This window comes from Gobius niger (genome assembly GCF_951799975.1).
Source record: "Gobius niger genome assembly, chromosome: 9".
Taxonomy (NCBI): domain Eukaryota; kingdom Metazoa; phylum Chordata; class Actinopteri; order Gobiiformes; family Gobiidae; genus Gobius; species Gobius niger.
Genome location: NC_136860.1, coordinates 24,218,877 through 24,241,653, shown reverse-complemented (window position 1 = coordinate 24,241,653; position 22,777 = coordinate 24,218,877). Strand labels below are relative to the sequence as shown.

Below are 22,777 nucleotides of genomic sequence, written 5' to 3'. Positions count from 1 at the left end.
AATGAAACAAAAAAAGATAAGGCATTTATGAAGCTATTATTAACAATAGCTGAAATTTAACATAAAAAGAACAATTGGAAGATAAAAAAAAAAAAATGCAGCTGTACAGAACATAATCAAGCACAGTAATGGCTTCACATTAAACAATAAGGCTTGAAACTTCGGCTCTAGTGCAATTCCTTCTCTTCAACTTTAGTAGTCAGACCGCTGAACCAGAGAATGGTAAAAAAAAAAAAAAAAAAAAAAGTCACTCACATTCAGACACAAACAGAGGTCAGTAATGGGTTTAAGAACAAAGTGGTGACTGTGGCATATGCGTAATATTTCACCTGATAAATAAACTTCAACTCAAGCTTCCAAAGATGTTGCTTTGCTTTGACAATATGCAGCCAAACATTATACATTAACTCTTCTTCCAAATGCTTTATATGTTCGTTAATGAATCTTTTGTTGATCTGTTGACACTTGTCCACAGGTTGGCTTTAAACATCAGAAATTAAACATTAAACTTTCCTTGTACCTCTACACGTTTCTGGCCATGCCATCGAAAAGAATGGTACTTTATTGTTTCAGATTGCTAGAATTTATTCTGTGCGATAAGTTTGACAGAGTTTGAAAAGAAGAGTATATGAACGCGCTACAAAAGCATACAACAGCTATAATTTAACACAAAAGACGGGTATTTGTTTAGTAAGTGCTGCCCCTAAACTCTGACAACAGTAAAAAGTGCACAGCTCGACATTCTCGCTCTCTCTCACACACAAAGATAAAGATGATAGGTCTAAATGTACAAAATGGACGGAGATAAGAAAAGTGTGCACAAAGAAAGCGGTGGTCAGAGAGCCGTGAGGAGCAGGGTCCGGTTGTAGCAGCAGAAGGTGAGCGGCGATGGAGATGATTGAGGCGGGACGTCCGGCGGTGGTCCCATCAGAGCAGTTTAAGATTAGTTAACAGGAGGTGGAGCGGCACAGGGCTGAGTGGGGGAAATAGGGCTTCGAGTCGCACCCTGTGTCCCAGAAATGATTTGTCCTTCAGAAAAATGAAAAACGCTCCCGCAACCAAAAACAGACCCTGTCAAGTCCACACCTCTGTCTGTCCGTGTGCCCGTCTGTGGGGACACTCCTCTGCACAGTGTCCAAGTGTCCTGATCCTTCACAGAAGCAGCTTAGTGTCCCCTTTCTGCGTCCACCAAAGTTTGGTCAAATAAACGGAAAAAGACAACAACAAAAATTCAAGCCTCCGCGGTTGGAGCCCGGTCCTTTGATTTTGATTTGTGTCGGTCGTGGAAACCGTCCGTGTAACTTAAACAGTGTCAAAGTAAAGTTCCAGTCTGAAGTGCTATGTCAGCTCCAAGTGTCCAGTGTGGGCTCTACCGCTGGGACGGCTCGCTGCCCGGCAGAGTGATGTTGCCCAAATGCAGCACAGGCAGAGGGTGGGCCTCGGTGTTAAACACCCAGGTTTCCAACGGCAACAGGTCGTCATTAGAGAACAGCAGGTACAGGTATCTGGGACAGGGGCAAGAGGGGACAAGCGTTTATTATAGATACAGAACATAGTACGACACAACAGCAGCGGTATTGACTGAAGAGAGAGTTTGTTAAACGTACAGCAGGTTTAGTAATTTAAAAACACACTACAACTAACAAATTTTGCTGGATGTGAACAAACAATTCCGCTTTTGAAACTTAAGAACCTCCTGAGCTTTATTTAATTAAGGCTGCACTAGCACAAATGTATTTATTCATCATTGCCGACACACGGGCCCCTTTATATAGTCGCTGTCCGCTCGGCTGCTGTTGTGGCTCTTGCTGTTGACGGCTCAGACCCAGCACGGAGATACCAAAGTCTGCATAACACCCCGACATTCAAATGTCACGTCTCTGAAAGTTCCCGTCTATGGCAACTGACCTTTACCACTCACAAAGACAAATTTCAGTGTTATTTCAGGCTCCGGCGCCATCAGATTCACTGAGATCTGTATAATTTAAAGGGACTGGATTGTGCTTTAGGACTTTGTTGTTTATTACATTTGAGAAGGCAACTTATGTGTATGCATTTAGACATCTACATAAAAACGACTGGTATGTTATCACAGCAACCACCAGGGGGAGGCAAAGAGCTGCATTACTTCACTTCTTGCTCTGGACCACAGCAAGAAGCTCAAAGATGCCTCAATGATGGTGCAATGAAATGTATTTCTATGCCGCCACCTATATTTTTAAACATATCAAAACAATAACATTTTATGCATGATAAAAAGGCAGAAGACTGGGCCTTAACACTCAAGAAAGTTTAGTTTATTATGATCCCCTCTATACACATGTACAGTCGTAATGCATTAAATCATGCATTAACTATTGTTATGAATGGCAACAGTTATTTATGAATTACGTCTATATACAATTTTTAAAAGAATTTTAAGTTATTGGATTTTACATTTGATAAAAAAGTCCAAAAAGTTAATATTGTAGATATTAACAAGTTATCTTTATAAGAAACCCCGAAAGCATGTCTGAGTGACATCTTTGCTAATTTATTTGAACACCATCCAAATAATGGCTGCAATTACTTTTAAGTGGCACGTTCTCAGGAATCATCCGACCCACCAATTTATCAAATTAATCTAAATGGAGCCCAGAATTAATCAGTGAACAAATGAAGTGATGGCTTATGGATGGTGAGCATTAATCACGCAGTGGAGAGCGGGACTTACTTGAGAGTCTCGGCCAGGAAGAAACTCTGCTGCACGTCGTCGTAGGTGGGATTGGAGGAGTAGACGTCCTTCACACCAGAGAAACCCCCACTGACCCGGCAGAACCTGTCGATGGCCTGAAACGCAGAAATTAAACAGAACGTAAGGGACCGTGGAAGCCCACTGTATGACCAGAAACTGATTTTGATGACTGAACATCTCAGCATCTTAAAGCAATACTGCGGAATATTCCAGGTTATACACTGGCATCTCACAAGAGCAACAAAACATAAACAAATGTGCTTCTAATGAGCAGCTGGACCCTGTCAATGCTATTTTTGCAATGGATACAGCATTGATGGTTTGGCCCCCCTGTAGTCAAACACAGCAACAGCATATCCATGGAAACGAGCTGGTGATCCACCGTTCCCAGCAAAAGTTATACAGGTGTGAAAAGAGGTGGCCGTGGTGGTTTTATTGTATTTAATGAGTGAAATGTTACATACTATGGCTTTAAGTTCATTTACTATGATAAGAGTCTACAAGCAACAGTTTATATATTGTCTGATAACTTCATGATACATTAGTTGAATATTACACATTCTGGGTATGTGCTGCATTCATGTGAAATGCGGTCATTGTCCTCAATTGGTTTATGTTCTTTTTTTGCGTGTGTCAGAAACAGGGGATTTTGAAAATAGGCAAGGCAAGGCATGTTTATTTATGCCACGCATTTGTTACACAAGGCATCTCAATGCGCATTACAAAAGAAGATATGCAAAATTATAATCAGGTTAAGTTAAGACAAAGCACATACATAAAAACTCAGAGGCAGGAAAAAAGCAGGAAAGCCAAGAGTGGTCAGAAAACACCTCTGCATTCGACAGAGACAGGAAGACCAAATAAAAAGTGTTCACGTGCATAGTACAGGCTTTAATGCTTTTGAAAAACATTCAGCTGATTTCCACAGTCAGGTGCGGAGGTCGGGAAGCGTGTTTTTGACCTGAGTTCCACTGTTGCTTTCCCCAGTTGAGCGAGCGTTCATGTGGCTTTTCCAACTGAGGAAAGCGTTTTCAAAACTTCCTGACAACCACATGAACGCATCAATAGACACAGACAGCAACCTGTCATACTAGGGGCATGGCCTAGTGAAAAGGTAGTCAGTCAGTTCTGGAAATCATTATTTTTGTCAAGTAAGTTAAGTGCTTTATTTGTTATTGTACAGCTGCACAACAAAATTATGTTCAGGTGTTGGGTTAGTCCTGAGCCGCTGCGCCCGAGCGTGCCACCATTATGGACCAATCTGACTCTTGGCACCCCTTCAGCCTTTCAGAAGAACAAATGTGTAGATCTCAGAAGCTAGTGGTTTGTTAACTTTGAAAAAAACCCTTTACTTCATGACTAGTATCGACTCTGCAGTAAAAAGGAAAAAAAAAAGCTGAACCTCACAAAAACACCGCAAAGATGTACAAGAGTATCCAATAAAACAATGTGGAGCATAGAAACTAGAATAGCATAAAACACAGCAGTACCAAGAGAGAGGGAAGTTGTTGCTTGTTTACATGTCGCCTTGACACATTTGCATTTCTTAAGACATTTTCTGGTGGACTTTAAGTAAATTTAGCACAATTAAATTTAAGTTTGCTTGGAGGATGAAGCTAATGTGAGCATTCTCTGTTAAATGCAGTTTGGTAAAAAACACATTCGTGATTCAGCATTTGTTGATGTAGTTGTGGAGTAATCGGTGAAACAGTTCTTTTTCCTCTTAGTTTTCCCCCTCGACTGTAGCCATTTAAGGGCGTTCCCTAAGGTGCTGTCTGTATCTACAGTGTTGTGATTATAGCAAGAAAAGCTGTGAGTCAACGCTAAGTAATGATATTTGTTTGTTTTGACACTCGGCTACACTTTACACATCTATTCATCCACGTGTAAATACATCTATAAATAATATTCTTCACACAGGGATAATTCTTATAGACATAGGAACACAGTTGAACCCTGTCCAGAATGTGGCTAACCTAACATGATGAGGTACAGGTGTGTGACATCCCTAAAGTGCCCTTCATTACCCACTTGGGACTTGTCACTTGTCACAGAAAAATACGAGCACTATCGAATTAATCAAACAAACGTTACTTATTGAGCAAAACTACTTCTAATCATCTAAAACAGTGTTGAGGTCTATAAACAGAGAAAGATGTTGAGGGGGAGGGGGGGGCGCCATTTTAATAAGCTTACAAAAGCATGCTATAATTAATTTCTTTGCTTGTGACAGATTAGAGAAAGTCCTGGGGAGACACACACAGCAGACACGGGCTGCAGAGAAAGAAGATTAGCTTAGCGCCTTCACACCCTCACCAACATTTACATTCTATTTTTGTCCCTTTTTTTGATACAAAGCATCTTCATAACGACAAACACTAAAGACTCATTTGTTCAACGTCAGGCTGATACTGTGGGAGGAGCTGCCTCTGTAATGGTTTTATTAGGTTCGTCTACAACACAATTGCGTCAAGTGCCCGGCAAGTGGCAGCCAAGAGTGGTCTAAGAACCTCATTTTTTGCGTCAGTAATGTGTCAGAAGCAAAGAGTTAAGTTGCTCCAAGCTACTTTTTTAACAGTCATGGCTATATTAACAAAGAATTAAAATTTAGGCTTGCTTTGAGTCGATGACTTTGAAGCTTCTACTGCGATGGGTAATTAACTGAACGACAGAAAGCCAACGCAAACATGTCCGAGTTCTCTTCTCTTTCAGTGTATCTACTTCCAAAATGGCCTGTCTGTGTGAGTGTTTTTTTCCCGGGGTGATTTATGAGTTTCTTCAAACAGAGCAGAGATCATGTTTATTTGAAGATTCAAGTCAAAATATCCCAACACAACGTTTGCAGGATCACCCGTTTTCAGCACAAATCTCTGCTCACCCTTAGCGGGTTCTCTTAAAAATGCCCTCTTTGCTTCTTTTTTTTTTTTGAGAGCTTTGATTCTCCTACAGTCACGGATGTTTTGTGGATTAAGTTATTCTTCAAAACAAGAACAGAGAGCGAAAACAAAGCAGCCTGATAAATGCTTTTTGATGAAAGAATGAAAACATGCTAAAGTAAACCTCAATGCCTCTTTGTTTGCAGAGGTGTTTCTATGACAACAGATGGCATACAGGTGCTGTGTGTGATAAAATGCATGATAATGAATATAAATGCCTTAAAGGTTATTGATTGAAACAATTTACTCATGAACATGACTGAATGCCTATGCAATTGTTCTGAATATTTATACTTCCCTCTATTTCTTGTTACTGTTAATGTACTTTAAGTGAAGAATGGATAGCGAGGAGTCATTTTGTCAATAGGTTCAGTGTAGCTCCTTCAGATACAGAATAAAACACAGTGGAGCTACACCCAGGACCACATGGCCACTTGTGCATAGCAAACAATGTCCTTGCACTAATTCACTACACTGCTTGATTTTGCCAAAGTTTTCCTCCTTCTCAAAGAGGTAACATAAATCCTTTCTCTGTGATTAGAGTTTTTAGATCATGCACGGCCTGTACTAGATGCCCGAAACCCATTTATTGGTGGTTAGGTCAGTATACAATATAGATTCCACTAAATCTTAAGTTACTAAATCTACCCTATAAAGCTCCTGCCACCCTGAGGGCCAGCTTTCTTGTTAAGAAGTGCCGGGTGCTGCTGGCTCATGAGAACAAGCAGCAATAAACAGTGGAACCGTCAAAGCTGCATTTGCCCCTCATACAGTGTTACCTGCTAGCACTGGCGATCCTATTCAAAATGCAGCACTCGTCATCCAGGTGTTGGTACCACTAGCGCCTATAGTAGCTGTGTGCTCTATTGATTCACACTGAGGGCTATTACAGTGGGTCAGGACTTCTATTAACATTCAGGCTGCATTACACCTCGGATCATGACTGACTTTCACAATGAAGGCAAAGCATCATGTCTTTCTTTGTCTTTCCCCGAAGCACACACGATGATCTTCTGCCCACTCAAGTGACCGTTTCTGTGTCAACCGAGTTAGCTAATCGAAAAGGCTGCAATGCTAGTGTAATGTCCCATGCAAACAACAAATTATCCTGTTAATTTAATGGGTTCTTCAGTATAAAACCGGGCTAACCATTTAGCTTAGACCTCTACAAACATGTTCTGAAATGCATGGGATTTTGGCAGCATCATTTTCATATTTACGTCTCCTTTCTGTGTTGTAAAATGTCCATGTGAATGTAGAAGCTACACTAACACAAGAGAAATCAGAGCCAAGCAGGGCACGTGTCACGATGGAGCAGCTGTATTTCACCTTCACACGTACACAATGATAAAGGCACACAGGACATATATAACATGGAAAGTGACAGTGGCCTTGATGAGAAGTGACGTCGAGTACACGTTGAAGGATCGCAGCAGAAGAGCGACCTGATTCTGCCTGACACGCACCTGTAATGGGATTTTACACAATGCCAACACAATCCTGACCCGCGCTGATAAAAAACCTTGATCCCCGCAAAATGTACAGACTAGCAGAAATTGTAAAGAGCGGCTTTATCCATATAAGACACTAACAGAGCACTGGACAAGGGTGAATACATGGTGTTCAATGGAAGCCAAGTAGGAGAGTATCGGCTTAGCCACATAACGGTTTGCTTCACGGAGCAGGACCCACGGTTTGGTGCATCACGGTGCAAGAGCGGCGCATTTCACATAATTATGCTTGTACTATTTTGGAAACAAAGCTTTTGAGGCCGAATTATGACACGGTTTGGATCTTATGTATTTGTCTGCACATCTGGATCTATCTACTGGATCTATCATTGACCGCTGCCTGTTCATCTCCAGGAGAACCCATGACAAAGCCACGCACATTTCAGGTGTTCTTAGAGGGCATAACTTTGCAGGTCTGGACCCCTGGGATCTTTTACTCAATGCATTTCTATTTCAAAGGTAAAAAGTACATAAAAAGCTATGTTCTTTTGCTAGTCTCTGTCTTTGTGTCTTTAATCCTACATCACAATTGCACAAGATTTTAAGGAAGGAATAAAAAAAATCCACAGGCATTAACATTTGAGACTTAAAGGGATATATCAGGATTTTTGACATAGGGCCTCATTTCCTAGTTATCCAGAGGGTTGTTGATTTCTGGAGATATTTTTTTTTGTAATTCATGCAGGTCCTATATTTGAAGAGTTAAGTGGCGCTAGGCTAGTGCATGTCTATGGTATCAGCTAGCCTGCATTAAAACAGTCTGACCCGCTCCACAGTGCACCTGAGGCAAATCACTTATAACACCAGACTAACGATATAAATGCCTGTGTCGCTAGAATAATTTTGACCATTTTGCATTTAAAATAAGTTATATTTGAGGCGCATCAGCTTCGTGGTTGTATAAGCTATGCAGCGGTGGAGTGATCTGCTAGAAAATAGTCCCTCAAAATGCGGTCATTCATGTGATGCAAGGTCAGTTATATTGTACGCAAGTTTAAAGGTAATGGCTCCTTTTGGTTTAAAAAGGCAACACACCTACAATTACACTTGCCTAAAGCTGCATGAGGGCACAAGCACACAATTTATTATACAAGAACGTGCCAGTGCTTTTTTGAAAGCACCACTGAGTCATTAACTTTTAAACGGTTTATTAAACGGTTTATTAAACGGTTTATTAAACGGTGTAGGCTGCACTAGCACTAATTTGATTTTGTTTGAGGACAGATGCTAGAATTGTGGAAGAAGAAGAAGAAGAAGAAGAGAACCTTTATAGCATGATGAGGTGATTAGGTGTCATGACATACAGGGACTCACCTTAGTGCACGCCCTAAACACGTTTTATAAAAGCAGATTTTAATTTCCACAAGTGCTACGACTGCTGCAGTGAAAATGAGGCGTGACTTTGGAGCTCCACATAAACAGAGAAGTTGTACCCCACAGACTGAGCCGAAGGCAGGTGTTTGAGAGTGTGACCGAGGGGATAATTATAGACCGGCTCAGGTGCTACACACAGAAGTCGAATTAGGAAATGAGAAAAACAACATTAAAACCAAGCTAAGGTAATGGTCCGTGTTTAGCTGCACAAGACAGTAAAGCGAACTACAAGGATCCTGTTTAACTGGTTAGTCAGTAACAGAAACGATTGTTGTGGATAGACTTAATGTGTAAAGGGATTTTGTACAGATAGAAAAAGTGACATCAAATAAAGCTTCAAGGGACGGGGGGGGAAAAAGATTGGATTATTGGATTGATCAGTGGTTCTCAAACTGTTACATGTCCCACTGGTGGCACTTGGGTGGCGTTTCTTCAGGTGATACATGGGGTCACCTTCAATTTTAGACTTTCTTTGTTTGAGGAGAGATGATTTAATTAATGCTTTAGGCATTCAAGTTTGGTACTTTTCTAGTTCAACCATGGTTTACGCATAGTTTAGACCAAATGCAGGTCTATTTTAGACCTGGTTTAATTCTGCTTTGATCTTGACCTAGACCTGGTGGTACTTGAAAGACAAAATATTTCATTAGGTGGTACTTGGTGTGAAATACAGAACCACTGGGAGAGATCATAATCCCATGTGGTTTCTTTTGTAGCCACGCTTAATTGGGAGATGTACAAATGTCGTGAACTAAAAATGCCAAGATCAAGCACATGTTTTATATTCTTAGCAAGCTGTGTTCAACGAGCCGAGTTAATGATTAGAGCAATTTGTGTTATTGGTGCAATATTTGAGAACCAAGAGATTTCATTGTATAACATAAAATAACTTATTTTATCTCTAAATTGCTTTGAAGCAAATGTGTGTCTGGGTAACATTTATGATGATCATAAATCAAAGACGATATACCCTGTCAACCAGACGAGTTTTTATGTTTGATCAAAATGTTCCGGTTAAGTTAAAAAGAAGACAAAGTCTTAGGCCTAAAACTGCCATCTTATCTAGCAACACAGTCCGACATAGGTGTGGCCACCTGCAGTTGTGAATAAGCTCAGAGGATTCCAGCCTGAGCTTTCCAACTGATGATGATGATAGGATGATCAGCAAAGCGTTCTGATCAAACAGGTAAAACCATCCAGTTGACATAGTATATATAGTCTTTAAAGTTTCTTCACGCGGATGAAGAAGAAATAATGTACATATTATATATTACACACATAAGGGTGTCAAGTGTCATGTCACAGCAGCAGCCATAATTATGGTCACATGACTGAACCATGAATGGGAAAAGGGAAAATGAAACTGGGAAATACAGGTGTCAGGGCAACTTTAACTGCAATGTACAAACTAATGTCAGTGATAGATCAAATGTTCATCTCCCTCATATTCAAATGAGAGCATTTATAGCTTTAATGTTAAATAATACATGAGGCAGAGATGAGCTCCTTCCACAGCAGCCCTCTATAGTGTCACTCATGTTGTGCACAATCACACGTTATAAACAGCCTTGTCAAACACATTCAGCGCTTTAGGCCAGCACACTCACTCCCACTCGCAAACACAAAGGCACAAACGATTTCCCGCTCAGACGCACATAGAAAGGTGACATGAAGATTGGCAGACAAAAAAGGCCTAAGAAGTAGTGGATATGTGAAGGTACGAGACAGAACCGCTGACTGAGGACTAATCCGCTGTCTGAAGGGAAGGTATTGAGGACAAGACTTAAAACCATATTGAACCAACTGCTTCAGCAAAGGGTGATAAAACATTAACCTGTGGTGGCATAACAAAGAAAATCACCAAAAACAAAAAGCATTTCTTTTATCAGAATTAAATGGCTATACTTTGTAGCGCAGGTTAAGTGTGCATCAATGATTATCTTGTTGCCATGGCACCAGTAAGTGGGTAGAAAACAACATGTCAGTTTGTGTTGAGTGTTGGACAAATAAGCAGAGTGTGTCTGTGTTTGTGCCACAGAGCAGGAATAGCACTGAATAACAATCGAGCTCTCCAAATTGGAAAATGATCATAGGATTATCCTGACTCAGTTAATTTTAGCCTTCAAGACTTAAGGGATACGGAAACAATAAAAAGCTTTTTTCTGCACTGTTTATGCCAACTGGACATCCACACACACTCGCACAGCTAAAGACTACATTACATTGTCACAAGAACATTATCCCTCAGTGAATCTAAAGGATCTACCCAGATTCTACACTGACTGAATAAAACATCCGGCCTATTCAGACAAATACAATGGCTTGAAAAGATAACATTTCAAAGTGCTTTTAATGTGCCACCTTATGTCATACTGAATTGTTGGATTTCCAAATCTCATTGACCATCTATAATGTGGTTCACTCTCACAATATAATAAAGGTAATGGTGCTTTCAAGAGGTCAAGGCTTTTCTTCTCTAAAGAACTCACTCAGATGAATAAAGCTGCTGTGCCCCATTTCCTGAAACTCACTTCATAGAACAAAAGAAGTCAAGACCAAAATAGTTAGGGGTACGGCTTCACAATTAAAAGAAAAATCTATTCGTGGGGAACATAACAATTGGAAAAGTAAAGTAAATTTCGCTATGGCTGACGTGTCTTCTTCACTGATGCACAAAAGCTCGTCTCTCACCTGCGCAGCCTCCCAGCCCCACTGCCGGTATTTTGGATCGTGGGTGAATCTCCACATGTACCAGTAGGTCTCGATGACCTCGGGCCGAAGGATGTAGTACTTCTCATTCTGACGCACCGCCACCGCCTCCAGACCGCTGTCGAATTTGAACGCTTCGGGGCCCAGCTTCAAAACTGCGTGAGGATGGAAAACAAAGAAAGGGTCGCAGAGATTTGAAACATGGCGATACAAAAGGGAAGAAAAAGGCAGCGTTTCCAGCGTTTTTGTTATTATGGATTAACTCTGGGGTGCCTGATTCTTCCCCTCAAAACGATAAAGGAGGAGGTAGTAAAGCTAAAGCCCCCGATTTGTTTATTGTGCTCACAAACCCTCACGCACATTCTGATTGTTCATGTGAATTAATTCCAAGCGGATTTCGAGCCAGTGTACAAGTAACCCAGGATGATGGAACTTTAATTTATTAGTGGATGCAAACGGACAGGAAGTTTACTCAAGTTGTTACAGTGTATTTAATGTATAACTCCTTGCGCTTCCCTGACATGCTATAATTTCAACAGTGGATTTCACACAATTAAAAGCGATTGGCTTTAACAGTGAAGCTGTGGTAAAGCGACAAAGCAAGTCTGCCTCTAATGTGCTAAAAGGCCCAAGTGAATATCCGCTCATTAGAGTCAAACCGGTCAGTTTTAAAATGACCACCTACCGCGATCAAACTCCCCGCTGCTTTAACGAGAAACTAGCTTCATTTGTTTCCATGGCAGCCGGTTGCCTTCGTCCTGGGAAACCCTATGTTCCGAATCTCAAACTCATACAATCATGACGCAGGAGCACAGCTTTGTTTGTATTGATTCACGAGAAGAACACTTCCAGACAAGTGTGTTTTAAAGGTTTTCGTCAATACAGATGATTGGTCTGCCATTCAAACACACTTGTGATTACGGACAAAGCAAAGTGGTAGTTTGCTAGTTTTCATTTAAAGACTAGAAGTGCTAAATTGACAGTTAAATCATCGTTGTGGAGAACTGTGGACATTGTCTTGTTTCTAAAATGCTGTCTTTACATTATGGAAATGTATGTCCTTCACCTGTTCTGTCGTAGGACTCGTGACAGGTGTGTGCGATCTCGGCCCCCAGCTGCAGGTAATGTCCGGCCTTGTCATCCGGAGAGCCATCAGCGCCCAGAGCAAGCATCCCACCAGCGAAGCACGCCAGGTGGCCCATCTTCCTCTCCAGGTGCCCGTTCTTCCACTCCCCGATGAACGTGAGGCCCCCGTTGGATTTGCGTATTAGGTGGCGCTCGATGGCCTGTGGAAAACCATTTTGTTGTTTGTGTTCATAAATGCGAGAAGGACATTTACATGTGATCGATGGCAGGTAATTAAGTCGTTTATGGAGGGAATATTTAGCACAGTGTGGGTTGAATGCATTAAGGCTGTTGTGGAAAATGAGTGGTAATAAAGTGGATGGGTCTGTCACTGCAGTGAAGAAGGTACAGCGATCACCTTTAGACCTGCAACATCTGGTCACATGTCTAAACAATCAGCTTTCTGCCATAATTAGGAAACAGCTCATACATGAAGGGACATGACTCATGAGTGATGCGCATGTCCAATTCATAATAAAGTATTAATATAATAATGAAGATGGAAGAAGCCAGAGCGTTCAGGACTGACATTTTAATGTTGTTACTTTGTACTTAAACTTTGAAATAAAATGGTATATATTCAATATGGGTTCAGGCTATAAAGGCTAAGGCAGCAAACTGAAGGCTGTAGCGCCGAAACGTTGACTTAATGTCCTTATAAAATATATACATTGCAAGTTTTTGCAGTGTGCGTGATTTTTCCTGATCCATGAGAACATGTGAAAGTGATAGAAATGAGTGGTAACATCATTTGGAAGACAAGCTGACCATAAGGTGAGTTTATGTTATACCTCAATAGCATCGTCGTAGGCCTTGCGAGCTTCAGTATCAGTTTTGTCCGACATGAGCCATGCCTTCAACAGGTACTCATAAAAACTGTCCCCCAATCCTCCAACCGAGGTGTGATCTGAAAGACGAGAATGGTGTTAAACATGGTGTGGATCGCAAAGAGGAGGAACAGCAGAGAAAATGACAGGCCAGAGCCCACAGCTGGTCCCGTAACCACCGTTATTTAACACACCTACAACTGCACTGGCTCACGCGCATGTTTATGCATCCCATGGTGTGCTTTCATTCCAATGTCCCCAATTCATCCTCATACAAGTTTACACAGCTTTAAAGCTGTCCTCGTTTGCCGAACATCACACTGAGAGGATGGGACGCTGCCAGCTCTCTCTGATCCTAATAAGAAAATATTCATTTTATCCTCCAGAGGACATTTTCAGCTCACTTGATCTTATTTTCAAAGCCACTTCAGTCTATTTCGGGAGCAGGTCATAGAGATCTGCGAAATCTATATCTCTTGAGGGTATAACACATAATCAATATTAATAAGTTGAACGTGACAACTGAGAGTGCAGCAATACAACAGAATACTGTGTACTGGAACAGATGTTACATTGACATTTAAGATGTGATCTTGTTTGCAAAGCAAAATATGTGATTTTTATATTTGCTCCTACAACTCATTACAGCTTCAACCTACAGTAGACAACAAATGTACATAAGCAATTAGGAGTTTTCTAAGCAGTGCAACTTTCCATCATCTACAGTGCACTTCCTGCAAATTAGATCAAATATACTTTAAGCAAACAAACTTCCATGCTGATGCAATTGTTCCTCTGCAGTCTGTATAAGTACATCTGCAGCTCGACTAAATCACATTGAGAGTGGGAGCATATGCTTTGTGACTGATGTGAGGAGATCCTCTCTATGTCTGATTAACACGCCTGTAGGTAAATGAAGGGGCACGGAGAGGAAGGGCGTGATGCATTATTCATCTTCTGTCGCAGGAGCAGGAACCTGGCAAACAACCTTGGAGATATTACTAAGGGCAACGAGAGGAGCCGAAATCTACATTCATTGAAATAAGAAGATGTGACCGGGCACTTGAAAGTGCTCCAGCAGCAAACATGAGGTTTTGTAAAACGAGCCAAAAATCTACAGTTCAGCCACTCGCGATAAAACTAAATTAAATTGTTTGCTTGAAAAATATCTTCATTTTGTTAAACTCCACTGTTTGCTTTCTAGGATCAAACTTCAAGAGAATAAACAAGCAAAATGTTTCCAAATAAAAATCATATTATCACCTTTACAACTTTGTAACAGTGATTATTATATTCATATTTGGCATTTTGTTAAATATGCCAAATAGATGAAGGTTCTGCTCCACAGCTAGAAGGTCCTGGGTTCGATTCCCACCTGGACGGGGCCTTTCTGTGTGTTTGCCCTAGCAGCATTGAGGATGGGTCAAATGCAGAGAACAAATTTCCCTACTGAGATTACTAAAGTATAACTTATCTTAACTGTACTCTGTTGTTGAAGTGTAGGACTTTTCTCTTTGCCTCTTCAGAAAGCTTCCTCAGTGAAACTAAGGCTTTCTGCCCACAGGCGGACTACACTTCTCAGCCTACTACTCCCATTAGTTCTACCTTTCAACTACAGAGTATAGACGATGACTTAAGAACCTTCATCTAGGATAGACAACTCCTGTACGACTGAGAGCACAGACAACATGCCAGATAGTCCATTGTAGTAATGCAGTAAAGAGTTCAGGATTTATTGTTATACATTGAGAAACATTGTCCGTAGATCATCTGCTAAAATATATAAAAACAGAAGAGAGTCACAAACAACTCTGTTTAGGTGCTGGATAAAAACATGTGCAAATGCTTTTATGCACATGGTAGAACAATTTACATATTAAAACCTTCCCACTTATTTTCAGGAAATGTAGGAATCTGAGGACACTATCCAAAGCTCTATAGCATCTAAATAGCGAACATGGCATTAAAACACAATAATGCCTTGAAAACTGTATCATCCACCTGTATTCATGCAGCTCGAGAAGCTCTATTGGATTTACCCTTTTCTCTGAGGATCTTTGCATTTATTGGCAGTCTCCAATGCAAATGAGAAATGTGTTTACCGTTTCTGACCTGGGGAAAAAACCCACTGGTGTCTGCTGCTCTGCCAAACTCTGTTCAAGAATCATCCTTTTTCTTGTGGCCCAAAGCCATTTTTTTTCTGCACCGTCTAGCATCCACAAGCAGAAATGTATGACTATGACTAGTTAGGTATTAATGGTTTTAATGACATTATTGCATAAGTGAAAAGGTTGGCAGACAGTTATGCAACAGAGAAGCTTAGAGCACCGGCCAATAATGGAGGCATGAATTCCTTGTGATCTTTAGTTAACTTTATTTGCTCATTATGTCATTGTGCCCTATTACTTTAATGTGAAGGTATACTATAGAAGTCAATATTTCTAGAAGTTCACTTGGTAAAAGCCTTTTCACACTTACAGTACTGTACATTAACACAAAAATAGCATTAGAAACCTCATTCTCACCGCCCTCTCTCTATGAAAACAAATCACACAAAAAGGCACCTCCATTATTGTGTTTATTTCCTTGGCATGCTTCATCCAATTATATATTCTTCTATCACATCTCTCGTTTTCACAGATTTCTTTTCTGCTTTTTTTTTTTTTTTTAACATCCTCCCACACTCAGCCCTTCCCTCTCAGTGCCAATCAAAGTGCAAGGTCGTGCCAGGAGCGACTGTCAATCAAACGCGGGGTTGAACTTCAAACACTGGATGCTCTGAAACGTGCGCGAAGATACGGGCGAACACGGGGCGGCGTCCTCTGCAAACTTCAAAAGGACCCAAATCAAACGAGAGGTGAAGGTCACATACAGCCCAGATCACAACAAATGCTTTCTGTCTGTGCGGCTTATTGAGTTTCGCGGCACAACGCACTCCGACGGCAACAGAGTAAAGATTTCCACTTTGTGATTCCTGGTTTTGATACAAGATTGATTGGGCAAGGGGTGAGGTTATGCAGTGAAGCCACTTTATCCTGAAATTCCAATGGCTACTGCGCTAATTTTAAAAATAATCGCTTCCATGAGCAGAACAATAACTCCATATCTTGTTTATGTGCTTTTACCAAACACTGATTAAGTTCTCTGCAGGTTAAAACCAGAGTGGGAGGTGTTTTTCTGTGTGTTGTTGTAGTGAAAGAGACGTTTGCAGTAATAAGGCTGTCACTCACAGGAGGATGTCATTAGGACCGAGGAGCAGAGCCACAGCACTCATTAGTTTGGCTTAACTACTGTCTCCACTCCTACACACACATTTGCACTGTGTTCTTCCCTCTATCCCCACATTACATCTCTTTATGGCTCAGGCGCACCTTCAGTTTGATCTTATATCATCACCTTAAACTAACTTTGATGTTTTTCGAGACAAATATACGCGCAATTGCAATGGCAGCTGCTTTAATAGTTCATTTTGAGCTCAAACTGTTGCCTGCAGAGTGCCTTGCTTCACGGCCTTGGTGCTCGTCGTTTGTCCAAATGAATTGAAGTGAATGTGATGTGTCCCCGTCTGACTCGGCAAGAGTTACAGATGTTCACAAATGTGCAAACTAAGAGCCAACGCGAAAACCTAATTTGTCACAGCGGCTGGAACTCTAAATGTTGAGCAACGGATCAGCGACTGGAAATCTATAGGCTGCGACAACGACATTACAAACTTGCTGTTACGAGTAGGTTGGAAACATTCTTTGTCTTGTCACTTTCAGTTCTCCTTCAAAACTTGGGCCCTTTACGATGAAAAACTGGAACTGGCACTACCAATAATGGCAAGTTAGAAATTACTTACAAAAATTCAAAGTGGGCAGAAGCTTTATGTTCCTATATTGAGTCAGCAGACAGGGTTTATACAGGCAGAAGCAAATACAATTTTATACTTTTTAATGCCCGAATATTACATTTTTATGCCACAAACACAGATAAAAAACTAAGCATTTTTAATTTCTTAAGATTTGCAAACAGAGGAAAGAGACTTGGGTATTTTTTTTAAAGCAGAACTAGTAACTCATGCCCCTAGAGGCCATGAGCGCCAATGCAGGTGTGGTAGCATGTGTTTCTTTTTTTACTCATTAATTGTCCATGAGAGTAAATACTACGCTGACAGAAAAGACAAAGGGAGAGAGAGGGATATTATACATCCAATTACACAATAGAGATACATTTTTTTCACTCAAACTTGGCTGTAAATGCTGTCTAAGTGGTGCTAGCCTGCAGTTAGCTTTGCCCGTTAGCCTGTTAGCTTCTTCTTCGTGATTCTATTAGTGTGTATTGGTGGCTCTGACCCGGGGGCAAGGATTTATTAAGGTAAACAGTACTGCTTTAACTAAGGCCTTGATTTTGGCTAAATTCATTTAATAACTTTTAATGCTTTCTAACCCTGATAGAGCCTTTGACCGTACATAACATTGCCACTACCATTTACCATTTTACCTTAGTAGCTTTCAGTTAGTCTTTCATTTTGCAATCCTATCACAAAAAAGACAAGTTAAATAAATAGTTGCCCAATTAATATTTTACACGACTTACACTGCAAAGCAATTTTCCGGGCTTATCAAAGGGACGGCTCTTGCTTCTTCACGTTCTCGCTTGGCGGGCGATTCAGGAGCTGGAGTTTGATTTCAGATTATCTTGGTGCTAATTAATCCTGCGCCGCTTTAATGTATTCAATAGTGTGGTTAAGTCTGATGGAAAGGCAGCTAATTAATGTGTTGGGTCTTTGGGTGCACACATGGACAGCAGGCAGGATCAATACTGCTGTAGTTTGTGCACGAAGCCTGCGAGCCTCGGATGTTTAATTACAATTTAATCATAGCGATATTGAAAATACTATACTTTGGACTAATACACTGGCATTATATTGTGACATCTAATTTAATGTGATATGCATAATGGTCTGCAACATCTGCCAGGGGTAATCATGAAGCAATATCACAAACTAACGCTGCTACTACACATGCAATAAAGCTTAAGTATTACGCCAATGCACTCGCTTTGCTCAGGCTGAATGATTCCGGGAAATATCGAGCTACAATTTCTCACACTGGTAATATGATTGTGATTAGATTTTAAATTGCGATTTTAACAAGTAACAATCTTAAGTACGGACAAGTGAATGAACATGCAATTGACAGCAGAAATGACAGGCCTTTTTCTCTCGTGGTGGTGACTTGGGAAAGGCTGAGCCACAATGGAAAAGATTGCATTATAAACAGTACGGATATATCCACTGTGGCTCATGTTTAGTGAAGGTCTGGTCATTTTGAGAAAGATGGCCTCTAGCTATCTGCTCTCAGTCGGCCGGTTGGAGAAAAATGAAGCCTTGACTTTGCTCAGAGGGGAGTCCTTTGTCTCTTAATTGGAGGTGAAGAGCTGACTTTTGTCCACGGGGGGAGACTGTGTTCACAACTCATAAGCCTCTACAGCAGTGGTTACATTTGTGTGCACTAGTAAGCTCAACAATTTTACTATAACTAACTATACATCTTTGCCTGAGACTTTTGTAATTAGGGATGCACCGATCCAATACTTGTATCGGATATTGGAGCTGATGCTGGAAAAAATACGATATTGGGTACAAATATCCAATGATGCTGAACAGATACCAGTTTTGTCTCTCAACGCCTTAAAACGCATCTTATACCACCTAAATCTAAGTGAATATGGGCATGCTGTATGTAATTGTAAAGCTAAGAACCTGGAGGAGTTAGTTTAAACCTTTGCAAATGTATTTTTGATCGCCGCCCAAATTCTGCAGTTAGCTATAGCATGCTAAAGCTAGCGGGAGCATGCTAATCCTGATGAAAACTGATCAAGGCTGGGTCAGAAACTGTGATAGAAATACCTAAAGTAGCCTAATTAAATAAAAAAAACACTGCTGAAGCCAAGTGTTTGTATTTTAGTTTAAGAAATATTTGATCTAACATATTTGTAATGATCAGATCACTTCATGTGAGTTGTTTATATTAATGTAAGCTAAAGCCTGTCATATACCCAAGGATAAATAGTGTAGAAAAGTCATCCTTGTAAAAATATTTATCCAAGGGTTTATCAACAGATCTAATTGATAACATCTGTAACATGACAATAAAATATGACTTTATTGATCTTACAATATGGAGAAGAGTCAATATTTTTTTTCACTCAGAGAAAGACACTTTTAAGAAAGTCCTTGGTATCGGTAAATATCGGATATCTTATTATTATTATCTTATTTCTCGGATCTGCAAAGATTGTGGCTGTATATAAAATTAAAATGGATTCATGGTGGCCAAATGAATCAGTTCACAAAAATCAAATCACTGTTTTGTAAACGTAGCCTTGAGGTTTACTATAGAAACAATTAACAAAAATTCTAAAGAAAAAATTACCGTTGCTTCTCGACAATGTGCAAGCTAGAAGCAGCAACACTTTTAAGAAACTGAAAATCTACACTAGGGTACGTTTTTAGACATGAAGTTTCGCCTTCGAACTGGAGGCCTACTTATTAAAAACCTTTGCTACTTCAGACAAAAAAAAGTATATCCTCAATATAAAATTCTCTTTTAAACCTCTAATCACTTTTTTTTTTGCACAATCTTCCTCGTAGAGTGAGGCATAGACCAGTCTCTGGGCTGACGCGATAAACATTAACAATAGTCTGCTCTGTGCGACCGTGCATACAAAACAAAGCATACCCCCTGTCAGCGAAATATTCATTGTTAATGTGCCATCTATCCATCAATCTCCTTCAGTTCATCTTGCTTCATTTGTTGCCTGCCTGTCCCCGAATGTGTGCACCTACACCAGCACCCGCCTGACTGCAGCCCTGACTCATCCATTAATGAGACTGCCCATTAATCCCGCCTCCACCCATCACTGCACGCCATTTGTTTCGGTGACAGGTAAAGCAAACAACTCTTTTATTCATTTGTTTGTACAATGAAAACACCCTCAATGCGTTTAATTTCATTTTTGCGTCGCCCTCTCCTGTCGCTGCATAGAGAATAAATAAAGCATTTTTCACACCTCCACATTATGCAGCTCTTTCAAACAGATCCAATCTTTTCATTTCCTTTGCCTGAGCTGAATCTACTGAGATTTTTAAATTTGACAGGCACAATGAATGCTTAAAATGTTCTCCAAGGCTATTGTAGAAAGGATTTTTTTTTTGGTATTATTGTAATGGAACAAAATCTCTTGTAAAAATATTCCAAAAACCATCAATCTGTCCCCAAGCATTAAAGCATCCACTATAAGAGAGCCTTAGCAGGTTCAAACCTCTCCCAGCTGAAACAACCAAAAAGGAATTCTTAATACACTCCAGTGAATTGTGGGCAAAGGAAAAAATGTTTCAAAAGAGAATAACAAACAGTCAGATTGCACTTTGGGGAGAAATGCTAAATATTCCAAATGTTTGAACACGAGAAGTGATGGACTCAAAGATGTGCAGCGGCTTAAAAAGTGTGTGTGAAAAGCGGCAGTGAAACTGTGGGACACTGTTTTTGAAATGTTACTCTTTTAAACAATCTGAAAAGTTATGGGTAAATTATTAATACAAATTCTGTCAAAGTGTTATTTAACCCAGCCTGGAGGCAAGTATATTTGTATTTTTGTTTATGAGACAGAGGATTTTGTTGGCAAAGACTCTGATGTTATAAAGTTTGAGCTGGGAACTCGTGCCATGAATATATATATATATATTTTTTTAATGCTTCTTCTTTAAAGCCACAACACTATTCTGCATGACCCCTCAACTGGTTTATCCCCCCCTTACTCTCAAACTGGATTATGGACTAATAAACAAACGATCATGAACAGATGAGGATTTCAGGTTGGTTTTCCAGTTCATAGTATTTGGGAGTGCATGTGCTTGCGTTTACGTTATGGGGGGCAGGTGAGGGCTGTGTTGGGGGTGTACTGTGAGGCAAGGAGGTGAGGTCGTCTCTGCTTCCAAGTCAGCACTGGCGATGTAATGTGGGATTACAAATATATTTGAGCTTCAACAATCTGACCTTTTAAATAAACCAGATAAACTTTATTTGCTCCATCTGACTTTGATGCTTCTACCTTTTACCATGAGTGTTTGGGCTACAATAAGTCTGTTATCTTGTAAAAAAAAATCTTACAAACATAAATCACGTTCTAGAGCTTTTGAAGTAAAGCTGTGGAGATTTATTTCACCAGTAATTTGCTTTTTGGCATTAAAAGTGCTGTAATTTTCTCCAAAGCACCATGCACTTTTCATTGTCCCCACTAAAACGAGCTGCCATCCATCTTCATATGTCACACTAAGAAACTAAGACCTCAATTAATGAAGTTATTGTTCGGCAGCCCTTTTGTCTCCCTCTCACTAATGACACATTTTTCTAAATTTCCTTTGTCCTGAAATGACAAGTTTCAGAGTCAGAGCAGCGTGTCACTCTGTCTTACTCTTCCTATTGGGGAGAGCTGTTAATTTCCCTGGGCGTGCCGCCAAAATGTAATCAATACAATGGGAATTCTGAGTTCCCCTCTTCCTGTCTTCCGCTGGCGCCAATTTGCTCTCATTAGAGGAGATAGTTTTTCTTTTTCCTCCAATTAGTTTGTGTCAATTGCGCTCACTTTGTAAACAGATCCGAACATTCAACTCTAGTAATGTCTAAAGATCATTTTATGCAAATCTTTAAGGTTAAATACTTTATTTATTTTTAAATTTTGCTTAGATTGGTCTGGAGCCAATCCAAGCAATTATGGGCTAGAAGGGGAACACGCTGGACATTGGCCAAACAAAGACCGAAAATCAGTTCATTCAACCATATAGGACATTGTGTAAAACAACAGCGAGGTTTACACTGTAGTCAGGGCAGCATCGATTTGTTTTTTAGGGTTCACTAAGCATATCATGTTTACTTACGTTGCCCCCAGCGACCTGTCCGAGGGTTCAAGTAGTTCGGGTAAAGACCATTAGGGCGGTCCATTTTGGCAAGCAGCTTACGAATGTGCATCACCTGATAACGAGAAACACAATTGGTCAGGCCTGAAAACACGGCATACAAAAGCTGTGTTATTAGTACAGTGGAGCACCTTCTGGTAGTAGACTGGGTTGCCCGTCAGATAGGTGAGGTGGACAAACTCCATGTGCAGAGTCCCGAACTCGGCCAGGATACTGCTCCCAGCAGAGGCCCAGCCCCAGTTACGACCAACACCCCTGGACACACGCAGAAAACAGAATAATACTTTATAAATATAAGTCACATACTCAACATGTACGTCACACACAAGACCTTATGTAAATTCAGAAGTTACTTTTTCAAATAACCATTTCAATCATCAAAACCGTGGCTAGAAAGTGCAGTCATGACTGAAGGACTCTTTGAAGTCTGAAGTAGGTCACATTGAAGAGATGCCCAAATGTTCAAATCATTTAATTCATAACAATGCCGCCCAAGAAGTTCCTGTTTTGATCCAGCACACCAAAATAAAAGCACCATGTTATTCATTAGTTCAGCAGTTCATTAGTTCAACTTTCTTTCTGCCTCACTATTAACAGAC

The 22,777-nt window shown here is 40.4% G+C and overlaps 1 protein-coding gene across 1 annotated transcript in view; it reads right to left on the bottom strand.

The window, feature by feature from the left end:
* Positions 1–999: 999 nt before the first annotated feature.
* Positions 1,000–22,777, bottom strand: part of man1a2 (mannosidase, alpha, class 1A, member 2) — an 82,807-nt gene continuing 61,029 nt past the window's right edge. The window contains exons 8-14 of the mRNA XM_079563137.1: positions 22,310–22,433; positions 22,140–22,233; positions 13,181–13,296; positions 12,331–12,550; positions 11,247–11,419; positions 2,714–2,829; positions 1,000–1,505 (exon numbers count right to left, since the gene is read on the bottom strand). Coding sequence (XP_079419263.1) covers positions 1,370–1,505; positions 2,714–2,829; positions 11,247–11,419; positions 12,331–12,550; positions 13,181–13,296; positions 22,140–22,233; positions 22,310–22,433 — 979 coding nt within the window. The 3' untranslated portion in view covers positions 1,000–1,369. The remainder of the gene's footprint in view (positions 1,506–2,713; positions 2,830–11,246; positions 11,420–12,330; positions 12,551–13,180; positions 13,297–22,139; positions 22,234–22,309; positions 22,434–22,777) is intronic.